Source organism: Mizuhopecten yessoensis, unplaced genomic scaffold (assembly GCF_002113885.1).
Source record: "Mizuhopecten yessoensis strain PY_sf001 unplaced genomic scaffold, ASM211388v2 scaffold2091, whole genome shotgun sequence".
NCBI classification, from domain to species: domain Eukaryota; kingdom Metazoa; phylum Mollusca; class Bivalvia; order Pectinida; family Pectinidae; genus Mizuhopecten; species Mizuhopecten yessoensis.
In genome coordinates, this window is record NW_018404373.1 from 1,384,572 (window position 1) to 1,401,943 (window position 17,372).

General features: G+C 36.5%; 1 protein-coding gene across 4 annotated transcripts in view; it reads right to left on the minus strand.

The window, feature by feature from the left end:
* LOC110445172 (collagen alpha-1(II) chain-like) overlaps positions 1-17,372 on the minus strand; it is a 91,664-nt gene that overhangs the window by 6,117 nt on the left and 68,175 nt on the right. Inside the window, exons 9-16 of one of the 4 annotated variants that reach the window (XM_021489632.1) lie at positions 12,110-12,315; positions 11,960-11,991; positions 11,539-11,692; positions 10,296-10,400; positions 9,054-9,185; positions 3,994-4,113; positions 2,286-2,414; positions 1,201-1,318 (exon numbers count right to left, since the gene is read on the minus strand). In XM_021489632.1, the coding sequence (XP_021345307.1) occupies positions 1,233-1,318; positions 2,286-2,414; positions 3,994-4,113; positions 9,054-9,185; positions 10,296-10,400; positions 11,539-11,692; positions 11,960-11,991; positions 12,110-12,315 (964 nt within the window). In that variant the 3' untranslated portion in view covers positions 1,201-1,232. Of the gene's footprint in view, positions 1-1,200; positions 1,319-2,285; positions 2,415-3,993; positions 4,114-5,678; positions 7,291-9,053; positions 9,186-10,295; positions 10,401-11,538; positions 11,693-11,959; positions 11,992-12,109; positions 12,316-17,372 lie in introns of those variants that run through there. The other 3 variants (XM_021489633.1, XM_021489634.1, XM_021489636.1) reach the window with 3 other exon arrangements.

The following is a 17,372-nucleotide window of genomic DNA, read 5'->3' on the forward strand; positions in this document are numbered from 1 at the left end:
TCCTTAATGAGGGTGAAATAATCACGAATCTCGTATACCAGTACACGGTTTATTCCTTATGCTATTTCACTATAGATATTTTTCCACTCTGAAAGGCGAAATTATCATTGAGCTGTTGTTTTACCAGTAAATAGCGATATTTTACTGGATAGTCTTATCAAACCATTCACAGAAAAAAAAAATCCCGGAATCAGCTAGTTTATGTGAAATATTCCGGTGTTTCCGCTACAAACACATATAATTTTAACAATCATTGATATTCGTTCATAGAATTGTACTTCGGAACTCAAAACGTCATTTATAAAAGAAAGTATAGCCGTATGACGTCAGTGAAGCCAACTCATTCCATTCACTGTAGCAATCGAACCTAATATGATGTTGTCTCTTGTAGAACGTATGCGTGCATTCAGAACGATACTGATACTCGTTCACTAATGACGGGCTGAAATTCAATTCATCAGTTATGAAGGTAAAGAGGTCAATTACACAACAACTTTGAAATACAACATTGAGATCACCTAGGTACTCACAAGCTGACAACAACATGCTAGATTTCGCAACTTTTTCGGCAGCAAATATTAATGACAATAAAAGGAAAGATATTACTGGGGTGAAAACAAGAATTTCGTGGGAGTGGATGTGTCGCCTGCTCAGCGCTTTTAGTAAGAAAAGTGTTTTGGCTTGAGTTATCGCGTAAACAGATATGCCAAAACGCACAAAGTTGAAACTCGACAGAAAAACTCGTAATATGTGTTGAACAATATTGCTTCTAGCATTACCGTACAAAATTTGAAAGGAATTGATTAAAAAATAAAAAAAGTTCCTGCATTAACAACACAATGCCCTTATTTGGCAATAAAAGGGACATCACTCCACCGAAAATGCACGCACACTTCTGAAATGCAAACCCGAGCTTTATTGGTATGCAATATGTGTACTAAGTTTGAGTTCAATCAACCCAAAGGAACTGAAGTTATCGCACGGAAACCTTGTTTCGGACGACGCAACCGACGACGCCGACAACGTAATACCTGTATGTCGCCTCGCGTTGCAGGCGACACAAAAATCAGTGGAAAAATAAAGTGGTGAAACAAAACAATAAAAGAAGCGTGGTATCCACATACCGAGAGGCACGTGAAAAAGTGGGATGACATCGAAAGTATATACTACATCAAGAATAATAATAATTATAGCACATACGTAATAAATATCATGCGGGTTTGGTGGTGAAATTATGGGATATCTCCTCGTGGTGGTCTACTTTCGTCATCATCCTGTTCACCACTCCCTGGGCCTTCCGTTCCTCCAATTTCAAAACCTGTGGGAGAGAGGTAACACGGGACTGTACGTTAAGGGATTACAAGGTGCGTCCACACGTCCTTTGTGAAAAGACAAGTACCATCAAACCGACTTCTGAATGTAAGCGAACATTGTCTGAAACTTACAATACTAAGCGCAGCACTACACCAGAAACCATATTCTGAAGCAATGCACTTTTGCGCCACAATATATATAATAAGCTAGCGATTCATATTTTTTTCATTGCTATTTCAATTTCCATAATGTTTTTTTGGAGAATCGCTTTACTCAACATCATGTACACAACAACGATACCATATAAAGAAAACTATAAGAATGACCCGACATCATATGCATGCAAAAATGTGAAAGAGGTCACACCACACGTGTGTAGGGCTTATCTCGGGATGGTCGACATGCTTGTGATTGGCTAAGGGATGGTGTAAGGAAGTGTCGGTGTTGTAGTTAGCGTCGTAAACTGTCATGCACATGTTTTTGTAGTGCAGGTTTCTCTTATGTGTATTCAACCCTGACAATAAACCCATTTTATCATATTATCTAGTTGGTTTTAAGTTTATTTACCGTTTACATGGTGACGTACATATATACTGCTTCAGTGACAAAACATAATAGCATAGTGACTAGCGTATCTAAATAGCATAACATGTGAAAAATCCATACCTCTAGACACTTATGCTTTGATCTATTTATGAAACTTTTTCTCCACAAGAATGATTTTCCTTAATTCTTTCAAAAATATAATCAATTAACAATTTACATTTTCGAAACAAGGTTATTAGTTCATCGATCAATATTTGCAGTTAAAACAATATCAAGAAATATGGATTCCATCAGTTTGTATCCTAACAACTAGCCATCATAACGAACAGTGACGTACATCTATGTCATATGATTTATCACGTGATTTATGACAGGTGATAAGACAAACATACCTTCTATATGGTGAGGATCCTGTCATGACTTACCACACATTTCCGAGTCCTCGTCCGAATTATCACCACAATCGTCGTTGTCATTGCACATCAGTGAATTGCTGATGCATTTCTTGTTTGTACATTGGAATTGTGATGGTGAACATGGTGAGGGTTTCGTACCTAAAAAACAATAGAAAAAGTCGGCCTCTTAATTATCATATTTCTTTTATTTCCGTGATTGTGCTTCACTATCAATATTCACCGGAACTTTATTTGACAAAAAGAACGATGACAGCAAAATATGCCCTAAATACGTCTGTATATATTTGAATACAAAAAGTGTCTCCGTGCGATCTTAATGAAAATCAATATCTCTACATACGATTTGATTATCAGTTCTTATTGACATATCGTATTATGTTCCTTTCATTGAAAACGCCGATATCCTGCAATAACAGTCTTATAGTCTTATGAATCACTCGACGTGATAACGAGGCTGTGTTTCGGATACGAAATCTTCCCCATGTTCACCATCTCAATGATGTGTAATGATGAAGATGATTGTAATGACAGTTTTGACGAGGATTCGTGACTAAGTGTTAGATATTGACAGGATCACCACCATACCACAGGTTGGTTTGTTGAATCATCTGTAACGATTTACATCGAAAAATAACAGGAATGGTATCCGCCGAGTGAATGATCTGCAAAGGACACTAGTATGCAAGTATATGACATCGGGTTCAATCGAAAAGTAGAGAGAGAAAAGCAACGACACAGGCAAAATATTAAAACGTCGCATCAAAATATATAAAGAGGTTCAAAATGTTGTTCTGATAGAATAAAGATTATATACAAACGTTTTCATTTAATCTGCAAAGCTGGTAAATTAACAAGTAAATCCTAAATAGGCAAATCAACGTCAATGTCGTTATTTCCTATGTGTTGCGGCGTCAATCATGTTAACATACTCATTGGACGGTTTGCAGATATTACTGTACTTGTAACAAAAGGTCCATAATAGTTATTACAAGGTATCATGTAACTATACAACGGCCACATAGGGCGCCGATTCTTTGCTTGANTTCGAAAAGTAGAGAGAGAAAAGCAATGACACAGGCAAAATATTAAAACGTCGCATCAAAATATATAAAGAGGTTCAAAATGTTGTTCTGATAGAATAAAGATTATATACAAACGTTTTCATTTAATCTGCAAAGCTGGTAAATTAACAAGTAAATCCTAAATAGGCAAATCAACGTCAATGTCGTTATTTCCTATGTGTTGCGGCGTCAATCATGTTAACATACTCATTGGACGGTTTGCAGATATTACTGTACTTGTAACAAAAGGTCCATAATAGTTATTACAAGGTATCATGTAACTATACAACGGCCACATAGGGCGCCGATTCTTTGCTTGATAAATCATTAGGAAAGTAGTTCATCGAATAGTGTGTTGTCTCTTATGAGGCTATGTAGCATGATGCCGTGCAGACTGTGCAGCTGACGTAAGTATTTCATGAGATCTACGTAACACACGGCGCTGACGTATATAAGACTAACGTAAAGATTTTATGCAGTCTACGTACCACACATGATTGATTTGACAAAAGCATTTTATGATATGTACGTACCACACACGTCTGACGTTTACATTGCATGATATCTACGTAACATACACGTCTGACGTATACATTATATGAGATCTACGTACCACACATTACTAACTTAAACATTTTTTGAGATCGACTACGTACCACATACGGCTTCGGATTCGTCTGATGCATCGTCACAGTCTCCGTAGGTATCACACTTGAAGGCACCAGGAATGCACTGACCACTGTTACAGCGGAACTCGTCCGGGTTACATCTGGGACCTGTCTCGGAACAATGAAGCATGGTAATACCCCACATACACACGGCGTGTACCTGGGGTGTACGCTACACATACATTTAAACACTCATATTACTAGGTGACGGTTTAATGAAAATAGAACTTGTTAGTATTAGTCAATAACTGACCAGGGTACAGGTTATGTGGAATACTAAACACTACAGTGACGATAAAACGACACAGCACACCAGAAACAGAACACAGACCATATAACAGTATACTAATATCTCTTTAGCAATAGTCCAAAACATCAATCAGTTAATGGAAAATTCCAAAAACAGTAAATGCGTTCAGTGCGCTTTAATGGGAAATCCAAAATTTGAAGAAAAGTCAAGAAATGAAAATTCAATTGAAAATCCCAAAGTTTAAGAAAATGTCAATCAATGTTTAACCAATACAAAAAATCTCAAAGTTGAGGAAAACTCGAGACTATAGATGTTTGACACAAGTTGAGCCAGCAAAGACGTCTTCGTCAGAGATCTTTTCTCTGTTAAGAAGATAAACCTAAGACACACACATGTGACTGCACCATTAACATTTGGTAATAGATACAGCCCTACACTGCACCATACTGCTGTTCCGTTCTAGATACAGCCCTACACTGCACCATACCGCTGTTCCGTTCTAGATACAGCCCTACACTGCACCATATCGCTGTTTCGTTCTAGATACAGCCCTACACTGCACCATACCGCTGTTTTGTTCTAGATACAGCCCTACACTGCACCATACCGCTGTTTTGTTCTAGATACAGCCCTACACTGCACCATACCGCTGTTTCGTTCTAGATACAGCCCTACACTGCACCATACCGCTGTTTCGTTCTAGATACAGCCCTACACTGCACTATACCGCTGTTTCGTTCTAGATACAGCCCTACACTGCACCATACCGCTGCTCCGTTCTAGATTATCCCCTTCACTGCACCATACCGCTGTTTTGTTCTAGATACAGCCCTACACTGCACCATACCGCTGTTTCGTTCTAGATACAGCCCTACACTGCACCATACCGCTGTTTCGTTCTAGATACAGCCCAACACTGCACCATACCGCTGTTCCGTTCTAGATACAGCCCTACACTGCACCATACTGCTGTTTCGTTCTAGATACAACCCTACACTGCACAATACCGCTGTTCCGTTCTAGATACAGCCCTACACTGCACTATACCTCTGTTACGTTCTAGATACAGCCCTACACTGCACCATACTGCTGTTTCGTTCTAGAGACAACCCTACACTGCACAATACCGCTGTTCCGTTCTAGATACAGTCCTACACTGCACTATACCTCTGTTACGTTCTAGATACAGCCCTACAATGAACCATACTGCTGTTTCGTTCTAGATACAGCCTTACACTGCACCATACCGCTGTTTCGTTCTAGATACAGCCCTACACTGCACCATACTGCTGTTTCGTTATAGATACAGCCCTACAATGCACCATACCGCTGTTTTGTTCTAGATACAGACCTACACTGCACTGTACTGCTGTGTCGTTTTAGATACCGCCCTACCACTGCACCATACCGCCGTCCGTTCTAGATACACCCCTTCACTGCACCGTACCTCTATTTCGTTCTAGATACAGCCCTACACTGCACCACACCTCTATTTCGTTCTAGATACAGCCCTACCACTGTTTCGTTCTTCTAGGACTCATTGGTGATGCTAGGGGTTTGTAATGTTTGGAGAGATGTGATTAACTAGCGTGATGGGGAGGACACTGGAATTATCTGTCTGTTTATTTTACACCTGCATATGAATGTCGATAGAGTATCCCCTGATTTTGTTTGTATATCAAGCGATAATAGATGCGTCAACACACTATTAATAAATCAGCGTAATGGAACAATAATCTTTTCCCCGAAAGATGGGATTCCATACAGCCATGGCAATACTAAAACACAGGTTTGGATAAGAAACTATTTTATTGGAAATGAAATACAAACGTCGTAACTATACATTTTTTTCTTTTCTATACATCTTCCAGAGGGTAAAAAGCAGTGATTTCAATTTGCTTATTATGAATAGATAATTCAATCCAAGAAAAGATCTCATGATAAAGGAGAGGAAATCTAGTGTCAATAAGAATACAACCCAAGAAAGTACATCTTTGGAGGCGTGAATATCCGAAGGACGTATCAATACATATAGAAATGATTCAATATCAAATGTTAACAGTAATCTTAGTGAATATATGACTAAAAGGCAAATTAAAAAGAGAGAAAACATCCAAAGAACATGACACGGTAGAGGAGTAGATATAGACATACATCCCAGTGGTAGTACTGAACAACGTTATATGAGGTAGATACGAGAAAACCTATGGAGAATTGATGTCGGAAAGAACAATGAAAGACAAACACAAACCAAAGTAAAGAGGAGTGAAAAGTGAAGGATATACACATGTATATTTGAGCCATCGTCAACAGGACAAACAAATATATAGACGTGTGATTGTCCAAAGAGACGACAACGCTTTTAGAATATGCAGAGTACACTGTACATGCTGAGAACTATCCAAAGTGAGACATATCTAATATTATTGAAAAATATTATCAAAAAAAATGCGATTGAGGAAGACATTGTTATATACAAAAAAGTTATTTTATTGCTGGATGTTTTGGTAAGAAATGACAACAATTTTTAGAAAGGAAATAATGTACATCTAAATGCCAATAGATAAAATTAAAGCACGCTATTGTATCATAAGTTAGCATGCACGTGACTGATCTGTACAATTATATTATAATTGATAGAAATGATTTTACAAGGAAGTACTATTTATCTAGATTTCATTTTTTTCTCGTGTAAAAACAATTTCACAAGATCTGAAATGTTTGGCAACCTGTTTGAAAACAGACTTTTATACGCCTAAAAAATATTTCTGCATCATTTCTCTCTGTGTTTCATTTCAATGTAATTACTTTTTAAGACATAAATTGAATGAAATTACTTTACATCAATTAGATCAGGGTTTATGTCTGTCTTACTATATATGACAATATATCCAAACGACACAGTTAGTACACACGTAACAATAGAGACGTTTAAAACAGTTCGTGCGACACCACCACGCGTAATACAATACACATGTAAACATTTAACATGTTAACACAAGTTGATGGAATATTTTATCAAATCGTCGAAACATCTGGAAAAGATGAAAACATTATGGTGTTATTCAGGAAAATAACTTATTACCAGAATATATAATGTATCTATTGTTAACAGTATAACAGTATATATGTACGTCACCATTTAATAATATTATCAATATTTATCACGTGACTAAAGCCATCCCATCACCTCCTATTCTAGCATGAGTATATAGAAAGCGTGTGAATGTGTTTTATCAAAGCCGAGTAGCTTTTATGTTTGAAGTAGGTAAAGTCGTTAGGGCAATGTGTGAAATTATATTAATAATGGCCATGTTTTCGTGGTTGACTTGTTGAATTGAATAGTCCCGTCAAAGTCAGTGTTAGTTACATATGTACTAATGTTTTGTATCACATAAAAGCGTAAGAACGTAGTCTTAACAACCCAGAATGATGTTTAAGCTAACCCCAATACTACCAATGATTTCAATATGTATCATGTTCGAGGTAGATTGAATCGTCAAAACGAACTCCTATTACCACCAAAACGAGAATCTTTACCAACAAAACGGGAAAATCATTTCCTATGAAACCAAACACCCGTTACAAAAATAACTGAATAAACGAGAACATATTACAAAAAAAATAACAACCAACAAAACAACAATCTATTACCGATAAAGCGAGATCCAATTTCCAACAAAAACGAGAACTTATTGCCAACAAATCAGTGGTTTCCACTGCTATAGTGATGCTGATTAACCAATACAAGTTTCAGACGTCCTGTAACAGTACCAACAAATCAGTGGGTTCCACTGCTATAGTGATGCTGATTAACCAATACAAGTTTCAGACGTCCTGTAACAGTACCAACAAATCAGTGGGTTCCACTGCTATAGTGATGCTGATTAACCAATACAAGTTTCAGACGTCCTGTAACAGTACAAGACCATAGTGTCTTCCCTATGGCACGATATGTTTCCGACAAACCAGCACTACGTCGTCAGTCTATCATTACAATCAAAATGAAGTGCAACACAGCACACGTAAACATGTCGCCTAAGTTTTAACGTACACATTTTCAACTAAAATCATATGGATGGCTGAGAAATGTCCACCGAATATATACTACATTTGTATGTGTTGTCAATAATATGTGTGCGCCTTCTTTCACCAGTACGTACAACATCACCAGTATTATCGAAAACAATACCAGACTCCCATACCAGTCTGTCACTATAATCAATACACGCGTTTCTAAAAACGTGGTCACTAGGCAGGGTAGTTACAGTCAAATGGAAATAGGTGCTAAGAGAAGTGCTACTTGCGCTAACCCTGAAATGTTAGTAGTCCGTCTTTTCGTATTGCAGAGTTATCTGCTCTTGTGAGCAGGTATTGATTTTTACATAATTAGTTTGTGTGAGAAAATTACAACGTTTTCTCAAAAAGTTATGACGTTACTCTCACAAATAAATGACGTAACAATCAATACCTGCTCACAAGAGCAGATAACTCTGCAATACGAAAAGACGGAATAGAGAAATGAAAAAATCTTCCTCTGTCAGTTTAACACCCGTTGGTGTTCTGTTGTCGAGAATTCATAACATTAACCAATGCTCGTTGTTTCGTAACAAAATTAGTGTTATCATAAATAGTTCACACCAGAAATGGGGATAAATGTTAGAAAAATGAAACGGAATAGTACAAGCTCACCACACCTGCAGCTGCTAGTTACATCATACATGATGTAGCTGCTAGTGACGTCATACAAGATGTAGCTGCTAGTGACGTCATACAAGATGTGACAATGATAACATACCACAGTTAGCTGTTTCTCCTTCGTCAGTTCCGTCCTCACAATCGCTGTTTCCGTCACATAGAAACGATGGCGGTATGCATTTCTTCTTATCACACAGGAATTGGCTTTCTGGACATCTCACTGTTACTGGGCCTGAACGAAAAACAACAACAGCTTACCAAAGTTTACAACATGCCATGCCTGAACGAAAATCAACAGCTTACCAAAATTTACAAAATGCCATATTGCTTGTCCATCACCCTGGCTACCTAAAATAAGTATCAACATATAGTGAAGCGTCATAGATGACGACAGTGCAGATTCTTATTAATAGGAGTGACCTGGTTCTTGTTCAGCACACGAAGAATTTACTTGTAGAAAACAACAAAAAGTGGCAATAACATATGATAATACAAGGAAATATCAGATACAATTTTTCTTCAACACCCTCCACTGGGATGACAAATCTATTTGATAACAGGTTTTGAGTTAACCTAAAAAGAAATAAGCAACTGAAATATTAATATTGCTAGGTCTGCTTATTAATTAAGAAAAATACTGTAATTAAAAACAATCTTTACATACGTGAAATAGATTGTATTTGTATCGCCATCGTTCAAAGGACAAAGAGTTTGTATGCATATATATTTTTAAACAAATCTCTGACTAAATTTGGTCAATATGAAGTAACGCTGAGAAGAGCCGATAAGAAGATATCTAATATACATATGTAATATTTTACACGTAGCTTATTCAAATTTCACAAGGCTTGGAATACCAATCTCATATTGTCGGAAACGTTATCAATTTAATCAATTATTCATCCGTAGTCCGAAATATTCTGATAATTCCCTCGGTCTAGAATATTCAGATTTTTTTCGTTTTTTCCCACTTGGTGATCTTACTTTTAACTTCCTGTTACACAAAACCACCAGAAAGGGGAACGCTTAAACCTTTTCATAACCGACATCATCTACACGGAATCTGGCGATGATATTTCTTTAGGCATAATTTAATACAAGGTTAGGAATATTGGGCAGTTTTTGTTGTAGGATACAATGTGCTATCGCCGAACTCCACGTTTACGCTTAACTCCAACTTCTAAATTCGACTTCCTATCTCGAGCGTGAGACGTACTTTTTCTCATGAAAGATTTTATACGTAAAGTCGAGCGCTCGAGATAATTAATAAAGAACAGGAGTTTGTGCATGTCCTAAACGTAGCACCGTAAAAATGTTATGTGCTTGGGCGAGAATTACTCACAGTTTCGCTCGTCAGAACTATCCGGACAATCGGGGATTTCATCACACTTGAACTGGGCACCAATACATGTTCCATCTGCACACGTGAACTGGTCCGCTGAACAACCTGTTGATGAGTACAAACTAGACAGAATTCCAAATAGTAACTTCTTGGTAGTTGTTTGTAAAATACCTCAATAGTCTTAACTTATAACAGTACATGTTAACCTTAAAGTAACTTTAAGTTTCAAAATAAACTGTCTGAAAGAAGGACGTCTTTTAATTAATAATCTTGAAGGATTGAATCTTGCTTTGGTCGATTTCATGGTGTGATGAATTCAGTTGGTCATGAAAACAAATTTTATGAACTGCGTAGCGTTTAGATATCAATTGTTTTGACCCGTCCTCGCGGGAAAATAATGTCTATACGCGGTGCGCAGGCTCAGCTGCGAGTCTCCGGCAGCCATCATTTTACTAGCTCGAAGTGGAGAGCCGCAAATCGTGGTTCAACATCTTCTGGAATGTGAAGCTGCAGTAATTGAATGTCGAATTTGACAGGAAACAAGACGTGGCTTGAAAGGACGAATCAATTTGATATGGCAGTGGACTGTTCGACTGCATTTCATATATGACGTGACCACATGAATGTTATTCACGTTGACTGATAAAAGGCAAAATGGGTAGCTGGAGGGAGAATTTCTAGGGCAGTGCATGACTTGTCACTACCGCTAGCAACCGTGAGCTGATAATATTTTGTTGAATTTCTTGTGTAGCTTCAATAGAAATGTAAAATCTCATACAAAAAAAGTATTTTCTTTGTTTTCAAATGTCAATAGTTATCTCCCTTCGCAAAATTTGAAAATATGTATTCATACGCACAGGCATGTTAATCTGATCAAATTCATCGGCAAATGAAACAGGTTACATTTGGTAGTTGAACTGAGTCGAACTTGAGTAGAAATTGAAATATGAAGTGTTATAAAACTCCGATATAATTATAGAAACAAAATACAGGGACATGTCTCATTCCAACGGTGGTCGTACGGTAACACAAGCATGTCCCTGTGTAAAAGGGTTCGGATAATGTTAAAATCTCCTCACATATAAAACGCAGGTGAGCAGAAAATATATAATCACTGACAAAGGAGCACGATACTAAGATGCCCACATACCCTATATAATACACATATATACGGACAATGGGGGCACGTGCCAACGGTGTCATGGTTAAAATAGGATAATTATTTGGAGTAGCCTCCCCTTACCTGGGCGAGGTGTGGTGGGTGCTGGGGGGACAGGTTGAGGTGGTATAACTATTATTGTTTTATTAAGCTCGTCTATCTGTTTCTTTATTCCTATAAGGTCGATTTCTAAAACTTCCACTCGGTTACAACAGCGAGTCATATTCGTTATAAGCGTCTGGAAAATAAGGACGAAATTATATTACAACAATTTAATATGATAGGAAGTACAAATTTTCAAGTGGAAATCAATATTATATCAAAGTTGTATTATTTCTAAATTATATGAATAGGAGTTCAAGTTATACCCTTATCTTGGCACATTAAAGTAACCATAAAAAGGCGTTCACTAATTTAAGAAAATATCGTTCATGCTCATTTACATCTATTATTTTCATTATGGATTAAGTAAACTTTTTCATATATTTCTTAATCAATGATTTACCTGTATGGTTCTTTCAAGTTCTTTTATCCTCTCTGAAATATAAAATCGTTGAAGAATTATATTTGAAGCAGCTCTCTAAATAATATGTAAACACTTACAACTTAAAATCATAAATCAAGCGTATAGAAATTTGGAAGAGTAAATACGTACCCATATCTACGTTTGTTCCATCCCTTCCGTTCTGCCCGTCTCTTCCATCCGATCCATCTTGGCCATTTATCCCATCAACGCCGTCCCGTCCTGGTTCTCCAGAAAAGCCGGGTCTTCCATCATTTCCGGGGGGTCCTGGAGGTCCGAATGGTCCTGGAGGTCCGGCGGGTCCAACGGGTCCCGCTTCTCCTTTTTCTCCTTGTAACCCTGCTGTATACTATCACTATACCACAGAATGATAAATGTTATCAAAAGAAAAAATTAAGATGCATGCATTTTCTTTGACAAAGCAACCGGACTAATGCATGAATAGTCTACCAAGTAGTAGAGTAGTTTAGAAGCTTTAAAAAAAATCTTTCCATGTCTCTTAGGGTTAAATTTACTGTTAATACTTAAATATGACGAGACATTGTGTGTGCACTTTTACGCTGTTCCCTTTAGGTGTATGCTATCACGTAATACCTTTCGAAAGGACTTCACAACACCGGTCGATTTGAAAAACACCACAAGACATTTTCACTTGATACTTTTAATAGCTGTCACAAGATAACAAAGATGTGCTCACCTGCATATTGAATTACACCATTGTTCTCATCTCTAAGGAATTTATTGAAGTAATGTACTACCAATTGAACATCCAGATCTCGTTAAAATGTTAAACTAACATAACAGCTCGTCCAACAGAGGAGACTAATGGAGGAGTAAAGGTGGGTATTTTTTGGGACAGTTCGTCAATTATATATCAATTCTCGGGGCGTGGCATGTCACTCAAGACATCCTTACGCCCACGGACAGAAAATAATAGGTGCCTACATCGGCTTGGGACATTCAATGCGACATCAAGTGCGTATTCTTCTTTTGGGATAACAGTAGAAATCATCACACCTTCCTCGGCTTAAATTCTTAATGTATTGCTAGCTTGATATGTCTGTATGACATTTACTAGATTGGCAATTTTATAATCTGTCTTTTTTGTTATATTAAATACTCATGTCATGTGTAAGTATTATTTCTAGAAATATCATGGAAGTTCTGTTTTTTACCAATTTCTGTTTTGTATCGAGATGCTTTTTTTAGCAAAATAAACATTTTGAGGAAGAAGGTTGATTAGACTCTGAGTAACGATTCTCTACAATGTATAGGCTACCGTGTGATAACATTATGGTGACTTGATCCTTTAGCTCCACTTCTGTTTTCTTCCGATTGATAAACAGTTTGTTCAATCGCTTCGTCTATGTATAAACATGCCAAGAAAAACTGACATGTTTGAAATAAAAAAAATAAAAAAATAATCAAGTGATTCAATAAGATTGTCGATGAATACATTATTAACTTTTTGATTTATTTACAGAAGTTCTTAAACAGGTGGATAGCACTGTCAAAATGCCCAGTGGTGTAATAGCCAAGCAGGTACAATATATATATAGGACGGTCTGCAGATGTTCAAATACAGACTGTGTTGACTTAATAGAGCTTAAATAATTAATATTGTATGTTAAGTGTGAGTGCCATTACATCGAATAACAAACTATGTTTTTTTTTAATAACAGAAAATCGATATTGGAAATATTGGATTTAATTGGATAAAAACCTGTTTTATTATTATAAATGTTTGACTCGGGTGATGCAATTTAGATACTGGTATGTATAGTACGGTGCGTGTAGTGTACACTTACTAGGGTTTCATGTGAACATTGTCACCCACACCTTATGGAAATATTTACATATCAACCTGATCGTTTTTAANATAACTGGAAATAAAATAGCATAGCGGAAATCGTTAGCAACAAATCAATGAGGTGATCTCGGAAAACCTCTACAAAACACTGAAGTCGAACCCTGGTGGTTCAAAAAAAGTCAATATGATTCCTGAAAAAAGCATCCAGTAGAATATTTGGGAAACAGCGATATACGATGCAATAACCATGGATATAAGGAATAGCAATGATTGTTTGGGTGGTATACGGTATATATCTTATCGGAAATTAGAATTACAAATACCACGCCCGACATTGCGGTATATGACGTCATCCCATCCATTTCAGAATACCTCAAATCTCAAAAGCAAATACAAGGAATTTAAGGCTTATTTTCAAAGCGGCTTATTTTCAAGACAACCTTGTTCTCGAAGCAATTTAGACTGTAAGGTATTTACAGCACAATATTAAGGCCATTTTAATTTTGAAGCCTTTAGAACGATCCATTCCATAGTTTACTTATTTACAAAACATATGCAAAACCATTTATTTTTTTTGGTGCTAAAATAAAGTTAAATACAATTTGATAACATAAAAATATCTACAATTGAGGGAATAGCGAAAATTGAATTATTAAAATTATAACAGAAAATGAAATGTAAAAATAGTATTTTAAATTAGAATTTTTATAAAACCGGTCCGTTGAAATTTAAGACGCGTGCTAGTCTATCACTTTTAAGTCAAAGTATCTGATACCGAAGGCAAAACGCATGACAGTATAATGGTAATGACGTCACTGTCTATAACTAAGATGTATTTACAAAACATATCCATATAGAATGGAATTAGCTCGAATCTGCATATAAATATAAATAATAAATAGTTCAATAACTAGTTTAATAGGACGTTGTTCGAACTTGATTTTGCGGCGTTTGACTGTGTTTTATGGTTAAGTATTCGAGGTCAATTCATCAGCAGATATAATTGATTTTCTTAAGTGATAAACATTAGAAAGTGTGCAGAGCCTGGGTACTAGATGGATTCTGCACACTCTGGTCGACGCTCGCTGCTGATAGGGACCTCCAGCTGGCGGACCAAGTGTTTGCTCAGTTGTTCTTCCGAGGCGATGATAGGTTTAGGTGCTGATTGAGGCCAGAACATGGCGGGTCTCGTTTGGATATAGGTGTAATAACATTTACAGTTGGGGAGCTCGCCTGACATTTTAATTTACTTAGTCTTAAAGACAGCTGACGATTTCGCTCAGAATGTTTCAAAACTCACTGCGGAAGTATGCAAATATACTTCTTCGAGTAAATCAACATTTAGTCTTAACGGTGCAAGACCGGGAACTAGCATTTTCCATGAATGTAAAAATGCACTGCAAATTGTGCGTGAAGTCATTTCCAGGCTCTCCTCTGATCTTTTGTCAGGCTAAATGAGGCGACCGTGTACTTTTGATCATTTTTATGCTACAAGCATATGTTATGTTCATTATGACTTGGTTATTACATACACATAACATATGTCTTCCTTTGTTAGTGTTCCCCGTCACTCCGTGTTAGAACTATATATCGAGGCTTTAGAGGAAGTAAACGGACAACACATGTGCGTATTTACCTTGGTAACACACACATAAAGCTCAAGGAGGAAAGATATAACAAGCGTGAAATAGACATATCATTGGTCCTAGACCTCACGCTACCGGGCCCATCAGCCAAATGATCCGTGAACAACAAAGCGAATCCAAACTCGTGATAATTTGTCTTCATCAGCGTTATAAACATATCACCATTACTAAATGGGCATGTTTACAAGTGATATTTGCGCGCACCGTGTCGAATGAGAAACATCGGATTCCACCAGGGATGATGGCCTAACCGGCTTGTTTCAGCAGCTGGAACAGCGACGGCAGTGTCAGGATCTCTCGTTGACAGAATTACAACACCCCAACATTTCAAACACTTTCTTTGTCCCCTTAGGTCGAGTTGACAACACCCATAATATATCGCTTTTAAAGTGTGATGGGTATAAAATTCATAAGTTCCCCAACAAAAAGGGTAATAATTTACCAGGACAGTCTTCGTCTGTCCCTATCAGTAGAACTCTTTGACTATGCGGAGAACAAACGCCTTTTGTGCTAACTGTATATCCCCGAGCTATTGGTTCCGAGTTAACAATTTTCACGGTATGTCGTTTCTGCTAGACAGACACGTCTTCCAGATTCCTTGAAGTTGGAACAACGTGTCAGATTTGTTCTGACTTGTCTCGGGACTATTTCATGGTTGAAGATGAAAGGTATTAGATATACGATGATAAACATTTTAAATCCTTTGTTTATCTATTTATCCCAACTACGACAACAAATATATACTGGTTTAAAAAAAGGCTTTTCATAAATTTATAAAATCTTCTTAAACGGAAACAATGATATTTTTTTGTGACAAAAGCACTTGGGAATAATCTTTCCGATCATGATGGTGTTATCTCAGATTCAAAATAATCTCAAAGCTAATTTGATATATGTTCCAATACAAAATTCAATTTAATTCGAAATAATTGCTAATTTTTTTATAACAAAATTTATATTTTTATTGGCGCGAAATATTTATAACACAAGAAATCCCAAACATACCTAAGACAAAAAAAAACCCAGATGCTCGTCCTTCTCAATAATATTGCACACTTTCTTTTCAATTCAATTCAATTCCATTTAATGACTGTAGGCCTTTTCATCGGCTCAATATTTTGTTGTAGTGGGTTTGTTTTTTTGTTTTTTGTTTTTTTTAAATTTCCTGTATCTATTTGTTTCTCCAAATCATGTTCAAATAGTACAAAATTGATGTGGTACATACGAACAGAAATGTCAACAATTATTAAATAAGGATTTGGACGATAACATATATTTGGACTTCTTTTACAAGAATATTTTGTAACCGTCACTTGCACCTCGGGACAATACACCACTTGCGGTAGGCAGATTATTTGAAGAAGAGATGAATAAAATTTATAAAAATAAATAAATATTGTAAATGTGTTTTTGAGAATATAATTTCTATTGTATTTTTTGTAGTCTTTATGTAGCTATGCCATGAAGAGAGTGCTTCTTTGCCAAATGATTGTTGAATTTGTTGTTTTACATACTACAGGAAAGCAACAACAGAACATGTTATATAATAGGCAATCCAATAATTTGCAAAAGCCATCACAATTCTAAAAGAATGTTCCAGATATGTTTGGTAAATATGGCATCAGAGCACAAATTCATTCATGTTTTTAATGTGTATACGATCAAATAAAGCAAACTGTATTTTGACTAATTTTGAACGTTCCAACATATAGAAAATACCTCCATATCCCGCCTACACAAACAACAGCAAAAATATACCTATTCCTTTCAATCTAATAGAGTGATTTTTATATGCAGAATGTAATCAAGCAATCTTTAGATTATTATTGATAATTTAATTTCCTTTAATTCTTACTAAAATTGTCAAAAATTATGACACACGGGCATGAAAAAATAACCCTTAATGACGTACGTTGAATCAGAAATCAGGGGGGGGGGG